At 42.7% G+C, this 17,513-nt stretch overlaps 1 protein-coding gene across 3 annotated transcripts in view; it reads left to right on the top strand.

Moving 5' to 3' along the window:
• Positions 1-16,724, top strand: part of kynu (kynureninase) — a 188,793-nt gene extending 172,069 nt beyond the window's left edge. For all 3 annotated transcript variants that reach the window (XM_078228015.1, XM_078228017.1, XM_078228016.1), the window contains exons 12-14: positions 1,236-1,321; positions 5,792-6,022; positions 16,176-16,724. In XM_078228015.1, the coding sequence (XP_078084141.1) occupies positions 1,236-1,321; positions 5,792-6,022; positions 16,176-16,307 (449 nt within the window). In that variant the 3' untranslated portion in view covers positions 16,308-16,724. The remainder of the gene's footprint in view (positions 1-1,235; positions 1,322-5,791; positions 6,023-16,175) is intronic.
• The last annotated feature ends 789 nt before the right edge of the window (positions 16,725-17,513 follow it).

Genomic DNA, 17,513 nt, shown 5'->3' with positions numbered 1-17,513 from the left:
ATTTATTATTGTCACATGTATTGGAATATTGTTACTTGTGCACTATGCAGTCAAAACATACCGTTCATAGAGTACATAGGGGAGAAACAAAGGAGAAGGTGCTGAATATAGTGTTACAGTCATAGTTAGGGTGTGGAGAAAGATCGACTTAACATATGGTAGGTCCATTCAAAAGTCTGATGGCAGCAGGGAAGAAGCTGTTCTTGAGTCGTCAATCCTGAGTCTATACCCCATTATTAGAAATTCATCATATCAAATACTTGTCACAACTGACCAAAGGTATCAAAGAAAAATTAAGTAGTATCTGCTACAAGTATGATCCTTCTTATTTGAGTTATCTTTCTGTCTACCCTCCAAAGCTATACTTCACACCCTGGCTCCATGGAAAAAAATATGAAAACTCTCTCTCTGTTTGTCTTCTCAAAATCTTAATTTTGAACATCACTTGTATCCCACCTGAGCCTTCTCTGTTTCAATGGAAAAAGCACCAGATTTTCAAACCTTTCTTCATAGCTTTAACCTTTCCTACTTGGTATCGCTGCCAGATTTTTGTTTCCCCCATGGCTATTTCCTATAATGGAGTGTTCAGAATTGAAGACAATACACCAGATGGATCTAAATCCAGATGTAGAATCATTTCAACATTACTTCTTTGTCTTTTTTATTCAATGCCAATAAAACTACAAATCTATATGCCTTTGTATGTGTTTTCTTTCCTGCACTCCCACCTTTGGACCTGTTAGCTCTGTTTTTCCAATCCACTAAGGGTTTCACTAGCTATGGTATACTTCCTCTCACTTATTTTACTGAGAAATTTTTCTTCATTCATCTCCACATTGAACTACAACTGCAACTGATCTGTACATCTCACTCTGATGTCTTGACCCTGTAGACGTTCTCCATCAGATTTTGCCATATTCCTAATTTGACATCATCATTAAACTTTTATATCATTCTTCTTGCATCTATATCCAAATCATTTTGATAAATGGGAAGCAAAGACTTCCCAACATGGATTCTTGAGGCATACAAGTATCCATGTTCAGTCATTCGGAAAAACATCCATTTACCTCAGTGTGCCGGAGTATGGCGACTAGGGGATTTTCACAATAACTTCATTGCGGTGTTAATACAAGTCTATTTGTCTCTAATAAATAATAAATAAACTTTAATTTAAAAACTAGCACAGAAAACTCCCAGAAAATCTGCATGTTCTTTTTCTCTCTGCTAATTAGAAATTGACATAAGCCCTGGTGTGAATGGATTTCGAATATCAAATCCACCCATCTTGTTGGTTCGTTCACTACAAGCTGGCTTAGAGGTAAGTTCCTTGATCGCGTTGGGAAATTTTAGTTTTAAATATCCTTTCATATGTGCAGAAATAATAGAGTCGAATCTAACTTCACGTTTTTATTTGTGTTGCTTAATTTGGCTCAAGTTGTGTTGTGTAGATAAGTCCAAATAGAAATACTTTAAAAAATGTATTCATGGGTCATGGGCGTTGCTGGCTGGCCAGCATTTGTTGCCCATCCCTAGTTGCCTGAGGGTAGTTGAGAGTCAACCACATTGCTGTGGCTCTGGAGTCGCATGTAGGCCAGACCAGGTGAGGACGGCAGATTGGTTTCCCTAAAGGGCATTAGTGAACCAGATGGATTTTTCCGACAAGTGACAATGGTTTCATGGTCATCAGTAGATTCTTAATTCCAGATACTTTTTATTGGATTCTAATTCCACCGTGGCGGGATTTGAACCCAGGTCCCCAGAACAGTAGCTGAGTTTCTGGATTAACAATCCAGCAATAATACCACTAGGCCATCACCTCCCCTAACAAAAAATAAATATGACACTGGTTACAAACTACTTAATCTCGAGCCCACCTTGAAAATGCCAAGGGTGAACAAGACACATTTTACCATCAATCATTTTCTTTCACTATTAGATAGTTCAGGATGATGTGAGAACAAGTCTGGCAATTTTAAAGTACTTTTCACAACCAGAGGACACCACAATAATACTCCTGAAGTGCAGTCACTGTTGTCACCACTGGTAGTAATGGAGTCACCCAATTTGCACATAGCAAATGCGATAAGGGCCAAGCTTTGAGATGCAGCCCAACACCTCGAATTAGTGCCTGAATTCAAACAGAATCCTGTCAGGATTCACTGTTACTAAAACGTTATGTTCATTTGTCGATGATTATTATTACAACCCTTATCCGAAATACATCAGAGTACTGCTTTCCCAACAAGACATTTCACAGATTCCATCAAAACGACACTTTGAACTAAAAATGAATTAATAAATTATAAAAAGGCACTGTTAAAGTTAAAGCAATGCGCAATGTGGGGCTCACATCCTTGACTCCGGGATTAAAAGCCTCATTAACTCTAGGGTGACCACACATCCCAGAATTTCCAGTATTGTGCTGGAATTTGCATTCGTTTCCCAAGCGCCGGGGGTGGATTTCCCAGGATATAATTTGTCCCAGATTTCCCTCCTTGTCACTGCTCCATCATGGTTGGTATTTGTGCATGCATACCGTTTATGCACGTGAGCAACCTAGAGCCAGCACAGTGCATGTGCATAGACACAGGCACAAGGGAGCTGGCTGGCACCGCCAGATTCAGCAATTAGTGGAGGGAGGGGAGTTGGTGGTGGTGATGGATAGAAGTTTGACGCTACCTAGGTGAGGATGTCCGAATCTTTACTGGACAGGATCCGGGCTGGCAGCAGCAGTACTGAGGCCCGACTTGGGGCTTATGTGTTCGCTCCAAATTCCAGATTGGCGGCGGCAGCAACAATGGCCCTCTCTGGCCTAAGTCCGGGAGATCAGGTCCAGGACAGGCCCAAGCCAAGCCCCGGGAGGGATATTTGACAGTCCTGTGGAGGAAGGGAAGGACCTGGACTCGGGAATGGGAAGTCTGGTGAGACCTGAAAGAGGGCGGAAAGATGAACCAATGGGAATGTCCATTGGTCCTGTCCATGCACCATTGCTCTTCAGACCTTACCTCCTGCCACTGCCAATTAAAGTTGTTCACTCTAATTAACTGAACTATCCATGAAATACCTCCACAAAGCATTTCCAAATCACTTCAGAAGACTGCAAATCAAACCAACATGAACATTTATAATATCATTATTCCCTTGTGTTTATTTGCAATGCATTGTAAATTCAATACGTTCATCCCCATAATAAAGAAGAAAGATAATCTGCCATTGCACCCATAGCATTGATGCTCCTGCCAGCAACTGGCACAGGTTTGGTTGCACTTGACCCATAATAGGAGTTCCAGTGTTAACGCCCCATCTGCACCGACACCCATTTGCTTCTTCAGGTTTCAATTTTTCTCTGTCTCCAAATGTCTGGTAATCTGATAATACTAACCATGTCATTCCAAGCTTCACCAAGTCTCATCTCCATCCTGTATTACTGAAATCACCATTCATTTTACTAAGAAAGACTTTGATTGCATAACAGAAGATCTTGAGTGACGACTCCCTTGTCCTTGTCCTTTGGGATTACAATCAAGACAGTCAAATCACACAGAATATGACCGAAATGTTCTTGTCCATGATTCCTGTGGGCGGACCATGCAAAGGTCCATTGACCTCAGGTGGGTTTTTCCGGTTTTGGGGCAGGCACGGCTGGAAAATCCTGCCCTATAGGTCTGCAGTCGAGTCCTTAGTAAAAGCTATTGCCCAAGAAAATATTCACAAAGCGGGACTGATATAAGAATTGCTACTGTGTCTTGTAATGTCCATTCGTTAATTTGGGTGAAGTACTATGTGATCTGTAGATTCATAGATGTTTACTGCACAGATGGAGGCCACTCAGTCCATCGTGTCCATGCCAGTTCACAAAGATCTGACTATATTAATCCCATTTTCCAGCACTTGGCCCATAGCTCTGGAGGTAATGGCAGCGCAAGTGAATATTTAAATACTTCTTGAATGTTATGAGAGTTTCTGACTCAACCACCTTTTCAGGCCATAAATTCCAAACTCCTGGTTGAAAAGGTTTCTCCTCAACTCCCCTCTTAGCTTTCTACTTCTTATCTTAAATACATGCCCCTAGTTATTGACCCCTCCACTGATGGAAAAAGTGTCTTCCAATCCATTCTATCTATGCCCCTCATAATCTTGAACACCTCTACCAGGTTCCCTCTCAACCTTCACTGCTCCAAGAAAAACAGCCCCAGCCTATCCAAGCTCTCCTCTTATCTCAGACCCACCAGTCCAGGCAGCACCCTGGTAAATCTCCTCTGCACCCGCTCCAATGCAATCACGTCCTTCCTACAATGTAATGACCAGAATTGCACACAGTACTCCCGTTGTCGCCTGGCTAGCATTTTATGCAGTTCCAGCATGCCCTCCCTGTTCTTTCATTCTATGCCTCAGGTAATAAGGGCAAGTATCCCACATGCCCTCTTAACCACCTTATTTACCTGTACTGCCACCTTCAGAGATCTGTGGATATGCACTCCAAGGACCGTCTGATCTTCAGGACTTTCCAGGGTCCTACCATTCATATTGTAATCCTGTGCCTCGTCAGCCCTCCTCAGATGCATTACCTCAGGCAAGCTCTATTGGAATTCCTGTTAAATTGTCAGTGTAGAGAGTTAAGGCACAAATTTCACATTCACACCAGCAAATGATACTTCAACGCACAAGGTGTAAAAATCAATAATTAAATTCATTAAAAATCTACGGATATAATGTGTTCCTTTGAAATTTGCTCCAGATTTTCCTTTGAAGCGGAATGCAGTCCAGGACAAATGGAAATCTCATCTCAGTTATCTTTAACTTAAAAAAAACAGCAGGTTTCTGTTCGCAATGTAATTTAATGTATGCATATAGAATGTGGCTGATTTTTGACAGGTAATCTATCAAAATAGCAGGATAGGTAACAATTACCATTTTGTAGTATTACAGTCCTTTTAAGTAAACTAAAAATTCAATCTGCATAGCTAATGCAAAAATTATACATCACTTGAAATATTTGCATTCATCTGAATTTCAAATAGAATCCTTCCTTTATCAACGGGTCATGGTGTAGAAGGTTATGGAAGCTGGTTGAAAGGGCATTTCACCATTTCCTCTTCTAGATAAAGGATATCAAAACTGCTCTCATTTTGAGGGTAAGAAATGGCCTCCAAAGCCTCCAAATTGCAGGCATGTCCATATTTTCACTAGGCAGTGCACCACTCACCATATTGGATAAAGTGATTCCATTAATGATGGGAGCACACAGCAGGAGCATTCAAGGGTGCAAATAATTCATTGCAGAATTAATTTTCCATTGTTAAATGCCCGAGTGTTTCACACACCATGTACAAGCAGGTAAATCAAGTAGAGGTACCAATCAGCCGTGATTGAATGGCAGAATTGAGGGCCTGAGTGACTTTCTCCATTTTTATTTGGTAATTGGGAGAGATTTGGAATTTCCAAATACGTTATTGACGTGCAAATCGTCCTCTTTAACTCTGGACTATTTCTTTAAGCACAGCAATTGAAAATAATTTGCGAAATGTCTGGACGTAATGGTGAAATAGTCAAAAAGGTATGTCAGGGTTGAATGAGTGTTTTTTTTTTGCAGGCTGAATGTTCTAGCTCGTTTCCCTACAATTGTTGCATTGCAAGAAAACAAGGAAAATTATTCGCTGTAATATTTTATACGGACAAAACTAATGTTTAATGCAAAAATGTTGTCATGATTGTATTACTGCAAAATATGATGTATTTACTGTGTGACTTTGGCAAATATATCTGTGATTAATTCCATTTATTTCAGATCTTCAATCAAACTGACAAGAAAGCACTGCGGAGAAAATCTGTTTTACTTACTGGTTACTTGGAGTGCCTGATCAAGCATTACTATTCAAAGGATCCAGATAATCCTCAGAAGACATATGTCACTATCATTACTCCTTCTAATATTGAAGAACGAGGCTGCCAGCTCTCATTGGTTTTTTCAAGCCCTTCCAGCTTGATTTTCATGGAACTGATGAAAAGAGGAGTTGTAGTAAGTAGTGTTTTGGCATTTGATGTTTACTGCAGTCCACGCTTCATGATTGTCGTAGATACACTCTCAAGTACAAAGATAACTTTTAAGCTCCTGATTTACATGGGAGTTGTCTTGCATTGCCCTTAATCTATTTGCACACCCTCATAACATTGGAATGTAAGACAAGCATTCTTATGCAAACTGGATCAGATACTTATGCCATTCAGACATCTGGGGATAGAGATTCATGTGCTCAGGATTATTTCCTCCATTCAAGAGATGTGGATGTCACTGGCTAAGGCATCCTTTGTTTCCCATCCCCAATTATTCTGGAGAAGGTGTTGTGAGCCGCTGCAGCCTATCTGATGTAGGTACATCCACCGTCCTGTTAGGGAGGGAGTTCCAGGATTTTGACCCAGTGACAGTGAAGGGATGGCAATATATTTCTAAGTCAGGATGCTTCGTGACCTGAAGGGGAACTTGCAGATGGTGATGTTCCCAAGCATCTTCTGAGCTTGTCCATCCAGGTGGCAAAGGTTGTGAATTTGGAAGGTGCTATCAAAGGAGCGTTGGTGAGTTTCCACCGTACATCTTATATATGGTAGGGACTGCTGCCATTGTACAATGGTCATGGGAGGAGTGAATTTTGAAGATGGTGAATGGGGTGCCAACCAAGTAGGCTACTTTGTCCTGGATGGTGTAGGTCTCCTTGAATGTTGTTGGTGCTGCACTCATCCAGGCAAGTGGAAGGTATTCCATCACACTTCTGACTTGTGTCTTGTGGATGATCAGCAGGTTTTGGAGGGTCAAGAGATGAGTCAGTCACCTCAGAATTCCCAGCCTCTAACTTGCTTTGGTCGCCATAGTGTTTATAAGGCTGGTCCAGCTCAGTTTCTAGTCAATGGTAACTCCCAGGAAGTTGATAGTGGGGGATTCAGAGATGGTAATGCTATTAAATGTCCTGAGGAGATTGGTAGGATCTCTTTTGTTGGAGATGGTCATTGTCTGACACTTGTGTGATATGAATGTTACTTGCCACTTATCAGCCCAAGTCTGAAGTTGTCCAGGCCTTACTGACATGCCTTACATGACTCCTTCTACAGCACCTTCCTGATCTGTGACCTCTACCACCAAGAGTAGCAGATGCTTGGGAACACCACTTGCAAGTTCCCCTCCCAAGTCTCACACCATCCTGACTTGGAACTATATTGCCATTCTTTCACTGTCACTGAGTCAAAATCTTGGACTTCCCTCCCTAACGGCACTGTGAATGTGTCTTTAACACCATGGACTGAGCAGTTCAAGATGCCAGCTCATCAACAACTCCTCAAGGCCAATTAGGGATGGGCAATAGAAAATGCTGGCTTAGCCAGTGACGCCCACATCACATGAAAGAGTAAAAGAAATGCGGGCATGGATGGCTTTGGTATATGAGGAGTCGTGAATGGTTCTGAACATTGTGCAGTCATCGGTGAACATAGAATCATAGAAATCATAGAGACCCTACAGTGCAGAAAGAGGCCATTTGGCCCTTCGAGTCTGCACCGACCACAATCCCCCCCAGGCCCTACCCTCTTATCCCTACATATTTACCCGCTAATCCCTCTAACCTACGCATCTCAGGACACTAAGGGACAATTTTAGCATGGCCAATCAACCTAACCCGCACATCTTTGGACTGTGGGAGGAAACTGGAGCAGCCGAAGGAAACCCACGCAGACACGAGGCGAATGTGCAAACTCCACACAGATAGTGACCCAAGCCGGGAATCAAACCCAGGTCCCTGGAGCTGTGAAGCAGCAGTGCTAACCACCGTGCCTCACTTCTGACCTTCTGATGGAACAAAGGTCATTAATGCAGTCACCAAAGATGGTTGGGCCTCAGACACTAGCCTAAAGAACTCATGCACTGATGACTGAGGCGATTAATCTCCATCAACCCAAACCATCTGCCTATGTGCTGGATATGTCTCCAACCAGTGGAAAGTTTTCCTTGTTATTCCCTTTGACTCCAGTTCTGCCAAGACTCCTTAATGACACTCAGCCAAATGCTGCTTTGCTGTCACCTCACCTCTTGAGTTCAGCTCCTTTGTCTATGTTTGGACCAAAGCTGTAATGCGCTGAGGAGCTGAATGATCCTGGCGAAACCCACACTGAGTGTCAGTGAGCAAAGACCCCTTCCATTACTTTGTTGTAAGTGCAAGGATGTTTGAGTGCAGGGTGTGCATTATGAGAACTGCCTTTGCTGATTCTAAATCAGCGAGCAACAGGTAAATTTGGTATACTCCACATCAAGTGTAGCATGTGGTGGAGTGGGTTCCATGCTGCTTCATTTTTCTTTGCGTTGCTGGCTCCCTCAGCAGGATTGCCCAGCAGCAATGTGCAGAAACCACATGATGCGCCCGGTCTGCTCTTCTTAAAGACAGCTGTCCCTCTTAAAATGAAACTGTGCTTAATAATATTGGTGGAATTTAGATTATGGAAAGTTGAGCACCAGGAGTGGGAGTGCTCCAGGGCGATGAATGTGATGCGGTGAGAAACTGTTGAGATGTCAATTCCCGATGTTTTGCCCTGAGGATCTGACAGCAAAACCACAAAAAGTGTAATGACCTCCCGTGAATAGGCAAGGTCAGGGTATACATCTTTATATATCTCCTCTCACCACATCCTATCATCCGCCCATCAGCATTCTCTGATTTCAGGACTCAAGCCTAACATTTAGATACTCCAACTCACCCTCATACACCTACCAATTCCGTCAGTCTTACATGCATCCCTGGCTACCCCTACATAGCTCCAATATGGTCAGTATGGAAGTCACACCACTGAACCACAGTGCTACAGAACTTCTGATATTCCACACCCCCGCACCCCACAACCGCCCGACCCTTGCAGGGTGAGGTGGACATAGTAGAAAGGAATAGAGAAGACCTGGTATGGGTAAAGGCACCTGCGTCTCCCGAGTCCCAGAAGGGAGATGACTCTGATCATCTTGGGTTAACAGTAACAAAGCTTGTGTTATCCGCTGCCTCTAAGAACTCTGATGATGGTATGCTTCTGCTTTATGTCTGTTCACAATTCCTGCTACGTCACACTTCACATCTACGTCCTGCTATCTGGAATGATAAGGAAGCAGCTGAAATTCTGGTCATGGACTTCTTGTTTCCTACCCCACTCTGCCCTTCTCTCATAGGAATGTTTGCCTCTGATTTACCATTTCCAGACACTGGAAAACTGTCATCTGCCCAGCCACAGTGCACGCATGAAGAAGCAGGAACAACAACACGAGAGTAATGAAGACACCCCCTCATTTGATCAGAACTCACAGCCATCAGTTCGGAAACTGGCAGTGCATATAACTTGGAGGCCAGTATGGAGTGAGAAACAGTACATTGTGGGTCATCAGAGCACAAGTGGACTGTGAGACAAGGGAAAAGGACAGTCCATTTTCCACTCAAGCAAGATCACAGTCAAGTTCTGGAAAGGACTCAGATAAGGAATGTGATGAGGGGGCACTTGGGAAAGAATACTGATGGGTATTCACACCAAGATGCAGAATGCATTGGCTGCCCCAAGTGCCTGTCACTGTCAAGGAACAGGGAGGGGTCCATTAGCAGGGGGATGTTGCAGAGTCTACCTCACCGCATTCTGTACTCCATTTTCTTATTGTTTTGCAGCCGCTGAGGAACTGTGGCTGCTGCCTCCAAATCTCTCGCAATCTTTGTGGGGACAGGCCACTCGCTTCTCTGCAGTCCATGTGAGGAATCAGCAACATTCTCCTGCAAATCCAGGAATTCACCGCAATATCTTCAAGAATATCTCTGGAGTACTTCCAGTCAGTTTGCAATAGTAGAAGTGCTTAAACATTACCTTATCAGAAACGTGGCTGTCTGGCCCTCTAAGAAACACTGATGCAGAGCCCATCAAGCAGCATCATTGAGTGATGGACAAGTTTGTTGCCTAGACCTGCATTGTCCAAATTTGGTATCCAGGCACCGTATTAGCAGTTTGCTCTGTGCGATTTCGGCATAGGCACATTCACAGGCTTCCAGCACACATCAGAGGTGGCCAGTGATGCAGCAAACCCCAACAAAGCACTGCAAGGCATCTGGAATGTTCCCTCGAGTGACGCTGCAGCAACGATTATTGCAACCCTGATTTGAGTAGAGCAGTTTTTAAAAAACATCCCAGAAAATAATTATCAGGACTTGCTGAATTTTGACTGTCTGATCATCCAGATTTAAAGACAAATTTTCAGTTATATACAAAAATGGAATCAATCATATGGCCTTGTTTAACTTATTTGAGTTATTCTTCTCACCAGCCTGTGTTGGAAGTGGCTTGCAACATGTATTGAAATAAGCTTGATCCAGGGAATTGAACTGCAGTCAGCTGGTAAACTGCTTGTACACTGCACTTTGAGGAACCAATTCAAAACTCGAGGAAACTACTTCATTTTGTCACTGAAGACTGCTCTATGTTTACATGGGCATGCAGGACTGTGAAGTTAAACACACATCATGCTGGGCAAACAGGCCCTGAACCTTTTTGGACACCAATCTTCTCTGCTGTTCTTCAAAGAGCAAATCTACATTTTCAAAATTCAATAAGAACTTTGGCAGTCAACCCCCATAAATGGGCCAATACCTTGACTGATTTTTAAATTCTGTAAGACTGTAAGCTTGTTACAAGGACTGAAGGTTTTATTGGCCTTCTGAGCTTTGTATAAATGCAAAATGTTATAGCTGACACATCAACACAGCGATGGTCCTGTAGCACAAGGCACTTTCCTACTTGAAGATATGAACAGAAAATCCAGCACTGAGTAACTTCAACACATGGGATATCCATATACTGATTTCATCGAGTAAATCAGAAATAGCTGGAAAAACTCAGGAGGTTTACTTCCTCTGTTTTTCCAGGCAGCATCAATAGAGAGAAATAGAGTAGTATTTAGACCATAAGACCATAAGACATAGGAACAGAATTAGGCCACTCGGCCCATTGGGTCTGCTCCGCCATTCAATCATGGCTGATATTTTTCTCATCCCCATTCTCCTGTCTTTTCCCATAACCCCACTTCCCCTTATTAATCGAGGACCTAGTTATCTCTGTCTTAAAGACACTCAATGACCTGGCCTCCACAGCCTTTTGCGGCCAAGAGTTCCACAGATTCACCACTCTCTGACTGAAGGAATTTTTTATTTTTATTTCAGGTTGATGACTTTTACCCGAACTGATGATCAGATCAGGACTGATGCCGCCTGACCTGCCTAGTTTTTCTCCCCTTTGTTGTTCTCATCCACAGTATTTTGCTTTCGTACTGATTTTGTGGCTTTCTTATGGAACAATTAGCTCTGTTGCAGGATCCGGGACAAAAAGGTCTTTCAATATCTAGAATAAGAACTAATTTTCCTTGTTCCGTCTGATTGCAATTGTATCATATACAGCTCATAGACATGTATATTATATCATCATACACAGCTTCTCTAATGATTTCCTATCTTGTTGGGAAACTAGTTCTGAAGCCTTCAGATCTCATGACCTCTCGTTGTGAATGGAAGGCAACATGAGACACAACTGCAGAATTGCCATTTAACAGCTTGGTTCTTAAGAGTCTTTGCCTGACTGAACACAATTTCCTTTCTCCTGTCATAGAACCCTTTTAGCAGCTTGAAAAAGAATCACCTTGAAATACTATGTTATTAAGGGGGAAAACATGATGCTTTATCAATGATTACAACCTCCTGCAAGGTGACATTTTGTATATCTTGTCGTGTTGGTAGATCTTACTTAATCAAGCACTGTCGGTAACACATTTAAAGTCTCATGTTACAGTAGGCAGGAAATTGACTTTGTGAAAGCCTAATTGTCTTCAAATTCATTTAAGATAACTGCTACAATCAAGCAAATTATCTGTCTGCTGCTATTCTCTGGGAATTAGAATTTTGTTTTTCTCAAATGTATTCACATTTGAAGCCATTTTTTTCCATTTTTATCACGTTCTCAGGACGTGTGCAACACTAGAGACATTTCCATGATCTTCAATTTCTGGCGTAATGGTCATTATTGCTTGCAACATTTAGGATTCAACTTTTGGGCATGAACTCCAAGGTTTGGCTAATTCAATATTCTTTGTCACACAATCTGTGCAGTGTCTTGTGTGTCATATAATGTACTTAATAGGGGTTTGTTATGTTGCAATGGTGGTGACTCATTGATAAGATCTCGAAGCTTGAGTGCTTCAATAAAAGCATCTTTATCGGTAGGCTTTAACAATCTACAATTTAACAAGTATGGTCTCGCATGGTGTTGGTGTTTCACCATGCAGGTTAGTTGCCTACAGAGTTCTTCTAAACTGTTCCCTTACCATGTGACGACATACAGCACACTGTGAGCTGTGCCACTCTCCAGTCCCATGTTAACCCGGAGCATCCCACATTATAATGCATGCAGTGTGCAGATCTGGGCTGGAATTCTCCAGCCATTCAGGCCCTGCCACCGCTGCCAGCAAGAACGGACAATTTGACGCCCAGCCAAATCTCCATTCGCTGCAGAGGGACCAGAGAATCCCAGCTGCGGGGTGAGGTCAGAGAATCCGGCCCACGATCTTTTGCTAAAAATTGTGTAAGTTTGAGCAAATCATTAGATGGGATTTTCCGGCCGTGCTTGCCCCAAAACCGGAAAATCCCGCCTGAGGTCAACAGACCTTTCCATGGTTGGCCCCTCGCCTGCTCCGATTCCCGTGGCAGGCGGAACGGGAAAGTTCGCCCTATGGTACGGACTTTTTACCAGTTCACTCTTGTTTCTTCTCAACGTGCGTAGTATTCATGTTCTGCATATAAGTCAAACAAAAATATTTGTCACTCCTATTGTCAATTTCTGACTAAAGCAACAGTTCTTGCCAATCTACTAGCTCGCAGCGGGCAGTAAATCTCTGTTTATTTAAGACTGGTTATCAAGAAAGATGGAGACCAATTCCACCTGTACCAATTCATGGGCAAATACAGGGTTTGGCAACCTTAATAACAAGAAGAGCCATTTCACAAAAATCCAGTCAAAGACACAATATCTTCAGAGCCACAATGCTATTGATGAAATACCAATAATAATGAAAAACAAACCAAAGAAACATTTCATCACATTTTTAAGGTTTTTACAAAAAAGTGGTTAAATGAATGACACTTTCGTGCAATGACGATTGCTGTCTATTTGGAGAATGACATTCAGGAACATTTGATTAACTAGAGTGTCCCATTCTATATCACATCACTTCCTTGGATACATTTTAAAAACAGGGCTCTATGGTGAGCCAAAAGGGACAAATATATAAATTTACTCCCCTCCTTAATTAGAAACTCCCCAAAACAAGTTCAACATGAACAACAGTGAATAGGTTAGTCATTATTATAAAGTTTAAAGTTTGTTTATTAGTCACAAGTAGGCTTACGTTAACACTGGAATTGAATTACTGTGAAAATCCCCTACTCACTACACTCTAGCTCCTGTTCGAGTAATTGAGTGAGAACTTAGTATGGCCAATGCACCTGACCAGCACATTTTTCAAATTGTGGGAGGAAACCGGAGCACCCGGAGGAAATCCGTGCAGACACTGGGAGAACGTGTAAACTCCACACAGACAGTGATCCAATCCGGGAATCGAACCCAGGTCCCTGGCGCTGTGAGACAGCAGTGCCAACCATTGTGCTGCCCTGGAGGTTGTCATACTCAAAACTGTTGATGGTGAACCTCTGGCATTTTATCTTCACACCATTTGTTTCTTCGTGTGATTACTGCTTTAAGTGCATTGTCACATTAAATGATTTCCCTCTGCAAGTGCTTTCCCGCATTAAGACTGTCATATTTTTTCACTGATATCCGCAGCTTTTGTCTGTGTTTTTCCCATGCTTCTGAAGTCTTGGCACACACCTGACTGCTCCTCCTTTGAACCTTGTTCAAACTTTTAAAACTTCACTTCTCCACCAATGGAAAGCTCGGCCAGCAATCTCTGCAGCCTTTTCTTCCCTCAGGCCATTTGGGGAGTCACTTCCACTCTTCTTTTTCATGTGCCTTTTCTTGTCAATTGCATTGCAAAATCTGGCACTCTGAAGATCCAAGGGGCTGTTTTATCAAAACATTTGAACTTTTTTTAAAAACAGATTCTTCCTCCTTCAAAACTTCAGAATTTTGCTGTCTGCAGTCCCTCAGTGCCGGGAACATTGCAACAGAACCCCCACATGCTCTGCTCTGATCGGGAACCCTGGCAAACTCAGCCTCATCATTTTTCCACACTTCCACTTAAAACACTGTCCTCTGTCCTCTCTTTTCCCTCACTTCCAAAAACTCTGCAGCAACTGTTTTTTTCCTGAAGTTCCATTTATTCCCCAAACTCAAAGTCACAGCTCTTGCTTCTGAGGGTTATTTTCTTGCATTAATTTTTATTTACATTTCTAAACTTCCGACTGCATTGGCAAACCGTAGTTCATTCTGCATCCTTCCCTCTGGATCTGGCAATGTACTAACATCTCAAGTAGGTTCACTCACCCAAAGAGAGAGTTTTGGTTGAGTATTCTTTGCTGCAGACTTTGATTAAAACAGGATGTTTACAGGTATACCGGCCAGAGGCTGTGTCATCATAACCCATCCCATCCTTGTCGCCGGTTTTGTTGTGTATTTGGAGAATGGCACTCAGAAAGATTCAATAAACAAAGATAACTTTATTGTGGGGCGTTCTCTCTCATACCTGCTGCTTCTCTGTACCCTGCTCTACATCTCATTACATCACCTCCTTGCATACATTACTACAACAGGGCCATACCTTGAGCCAGAAGGGACAAATATGTAACGACAATGTTAATAACGTTTTTTAAAAATGAAACAAGTGATTTAATTATTATTAAATTGGGCTCCATTGCCCCTTGAGTCCTTAATGATCCACATGTGGCCCCAGAGCTACAGGTTGCCAACCCCTGGGATAAAATATAATTTGTAAACCATTCATAGTTAATTTATTGGTCGTTATTTTCTTTGTAAAGGTGACACAGGATAATACTTTAATTGAACTTAAGTAGTCAATTTCAACCCTGAAGTTGAAAATGAACAGCAAAAGATAAGTAGGTTGTTTATTCACTGAGATATCATCTATTTCCTGCAATAATGTGCACAGTTTTGCAGGGGGATTGAGTGCTCATCCAAAGCAAGCTTGAAGCCACGTATATTTCTGAAAATGGTGCTTCCTGTTATGCCAAAGGCTCCATGCATTTTTAACTGAGACCTGAGTAGGGATGCTGCTGCTGCAACTTTCACATGGGGCAGAAGCAGGTCAATCTGGTCAGCTGACCTGAAGACAGAAGAGGCCCATCAGTTCAGTCTAAAACATTCCCTTGAGGGACTCAGAAGAACAGGAGCATTTCTCAATCCTTACTGTGACTTCCCCACCCTGGACTTCCTCAACCACAACCGTCTTCCCTCTTGAACATTCCTACCACCCCCACCTCCCACCCACCCTCCGCCCCCACCCCCCCCCCCCCCCCCCCCACCCCCCCACCCCCTTCTTGCTATTTACTTGAAAGCTGGCAGAGGAACGAGGAATAGCTAATCATTTCCTTTCAGGAGCTTTTCCAGATGGAAAGTTGTTGTAGTCACTGTAGTTTCCTGCTCCCGCTACTGAATGGGGAGTAATCTCACTGCAGCAACTTACCATTAACAACATATTCCAAGTTAAAATTGGCCCTCTGATCTTAACATTTAAGTCATTGGGATCAGTTCCAATGGGGATAGAGCCAGGTGGGGTTGTGGTCGGTGCAGACTCGATGGGCTGAATGACCTCCTTTTGTACTGTAGGATTCTATGATTCTATGGTGAGTTAATGCTGAGTCAGTTATCCCGCTTCCTAGTGGCAAGAACCCTACTTGTATTCATTAACATCTCATGAATGCTCATTAATACAGCTGCTCGCCAGAATCTCCTCGCTCATCTGTGTCATAAATTTCCCACTTTAAAACTTGCTCCTTTTGTTTCTATTTGTTTACATTGGACAAAGGAGCTTGCAATCACCCCTTTAAGACAGTGAAAGATAATACCAAGCATTTTCTTAAACCCTTCATTGCTTTTAATTCATCAACTTTATTTATCTGTGTAAAATAAATAATCATCTTTTCCCTTTCCAACAGTGTGACAAGCGGGAACCACACATTCTGCGAGTTGCTCCTGTACCTCTTTACAATACCTTTTCTGATGTGTACAAATTCATCAAGATTTTGAATGAATCGATGAAGGCTGCAATGCAACAAAGTGAAGGATAAGATGCAGGATGATTGAACTGGATTTGTCCACTGCAAAATACATTTCCACCTTGATTAGTGATTTGTTTAACTTCCTTCTGCTTATTATTGTCCGTTTGAACTTATTGGGTGATTTTCTAGGTGTCAACATTTAAATTTTAAATGAAGCAAGCATTTATTGAAAGTTAGTCATTGACAAATGTAGAAACATTATGGACTTCCCTTAGCAGTACCAAAGCAACCAGAAAAGCCACTGCTGTGGAGTGACCAATCATTGTGACAGAAATACTAATCAGAAAGGCAACAATGATTGACTCAGACATCATTCTAATTCGCAAGTTAGTAGACAGACGAAAGGAAGACATCAACAACAGAGGCCACACCACACTGACCACTCATTGGGATGAATTTCACAGAGCCACATGTAAACAAGTGGCAGAAAGATTGGCTAATTAAAGGCCTCTATAGGATTACCTTCTCCCTCCCCCCCACCCCAAATGAAAGGTCCACTTGCACCATGCCGACCAGAAACACAGTTGCGCCATGTTTCTTCAGAATGAACTCTTCAAAATGCAGCCAATTAATATACAACAAAACTTACTCCAACTTATAAATCAAAGAAAGGGTTTAATAAGAAAACATCATTACTCCAAACTTGGGGCCTCGCCCTGGGCCACTCCAAGCCCTCCACAATTCTACATAGTTCCTTATTTACAGTGAATCAGCTGGTCAGCTGACTATTACATCACTCTGTAATTGGTTCCATGGATTATTGGGTCAGCTGCCCCTTACACCTTTTTCCCATTGGTCACATTACATCCAATACAAAGTTGACACCGGTTATATTCTAACACGCCACAGGCATAATATGTGGGAGCGGGTAATATCGGGGGGGGGGGGAAGACAAATTGGGTCAAGATTGGACTTCCACCATCCCCCCCCACCATTGTCATTGGCTGGGGTGACAGGCAGCCCACAAAGTTGAAGAATTGATGGATCCTGCACTTCAGGTAAGTCAGGGGTATTGTTCAGGCCTGCCTGGCAGAGCCCAGGAAGGTGGGCAAGTGGTGGGGAAAGGGCTTCTGGGGCTGGTGGAGGGGATTAAATGGAGGTAAAATCTTACAAGGATGCCCCCAGTAGGCACAGGGACCACCACCGCCCCCCCCCCCCCCCCACCCCTCCTGGAAGAGCAACCCTCCCTTTCTGCTACACAGAGCAAGTAAGCTT

This window comes from Mustelus asterias, chromosome 14 (assembly GCF_964213995.1).
Source record: "Mustelus asterias chromosome 14, sMusAst1.hap1.1, whole genome shotgun sequence".
Taxonomy (NCBI): Eukaryota; Metazoa; Chordata; class Chondrichthyes; order Carcharhiniformes; family Triakidae; genus Mustelus; species Mustelus asterias.
Note: the sequence above shows the minus strand (reverse complement) of the source record. Positions and strands in the feature narration are given on the sequence as shown.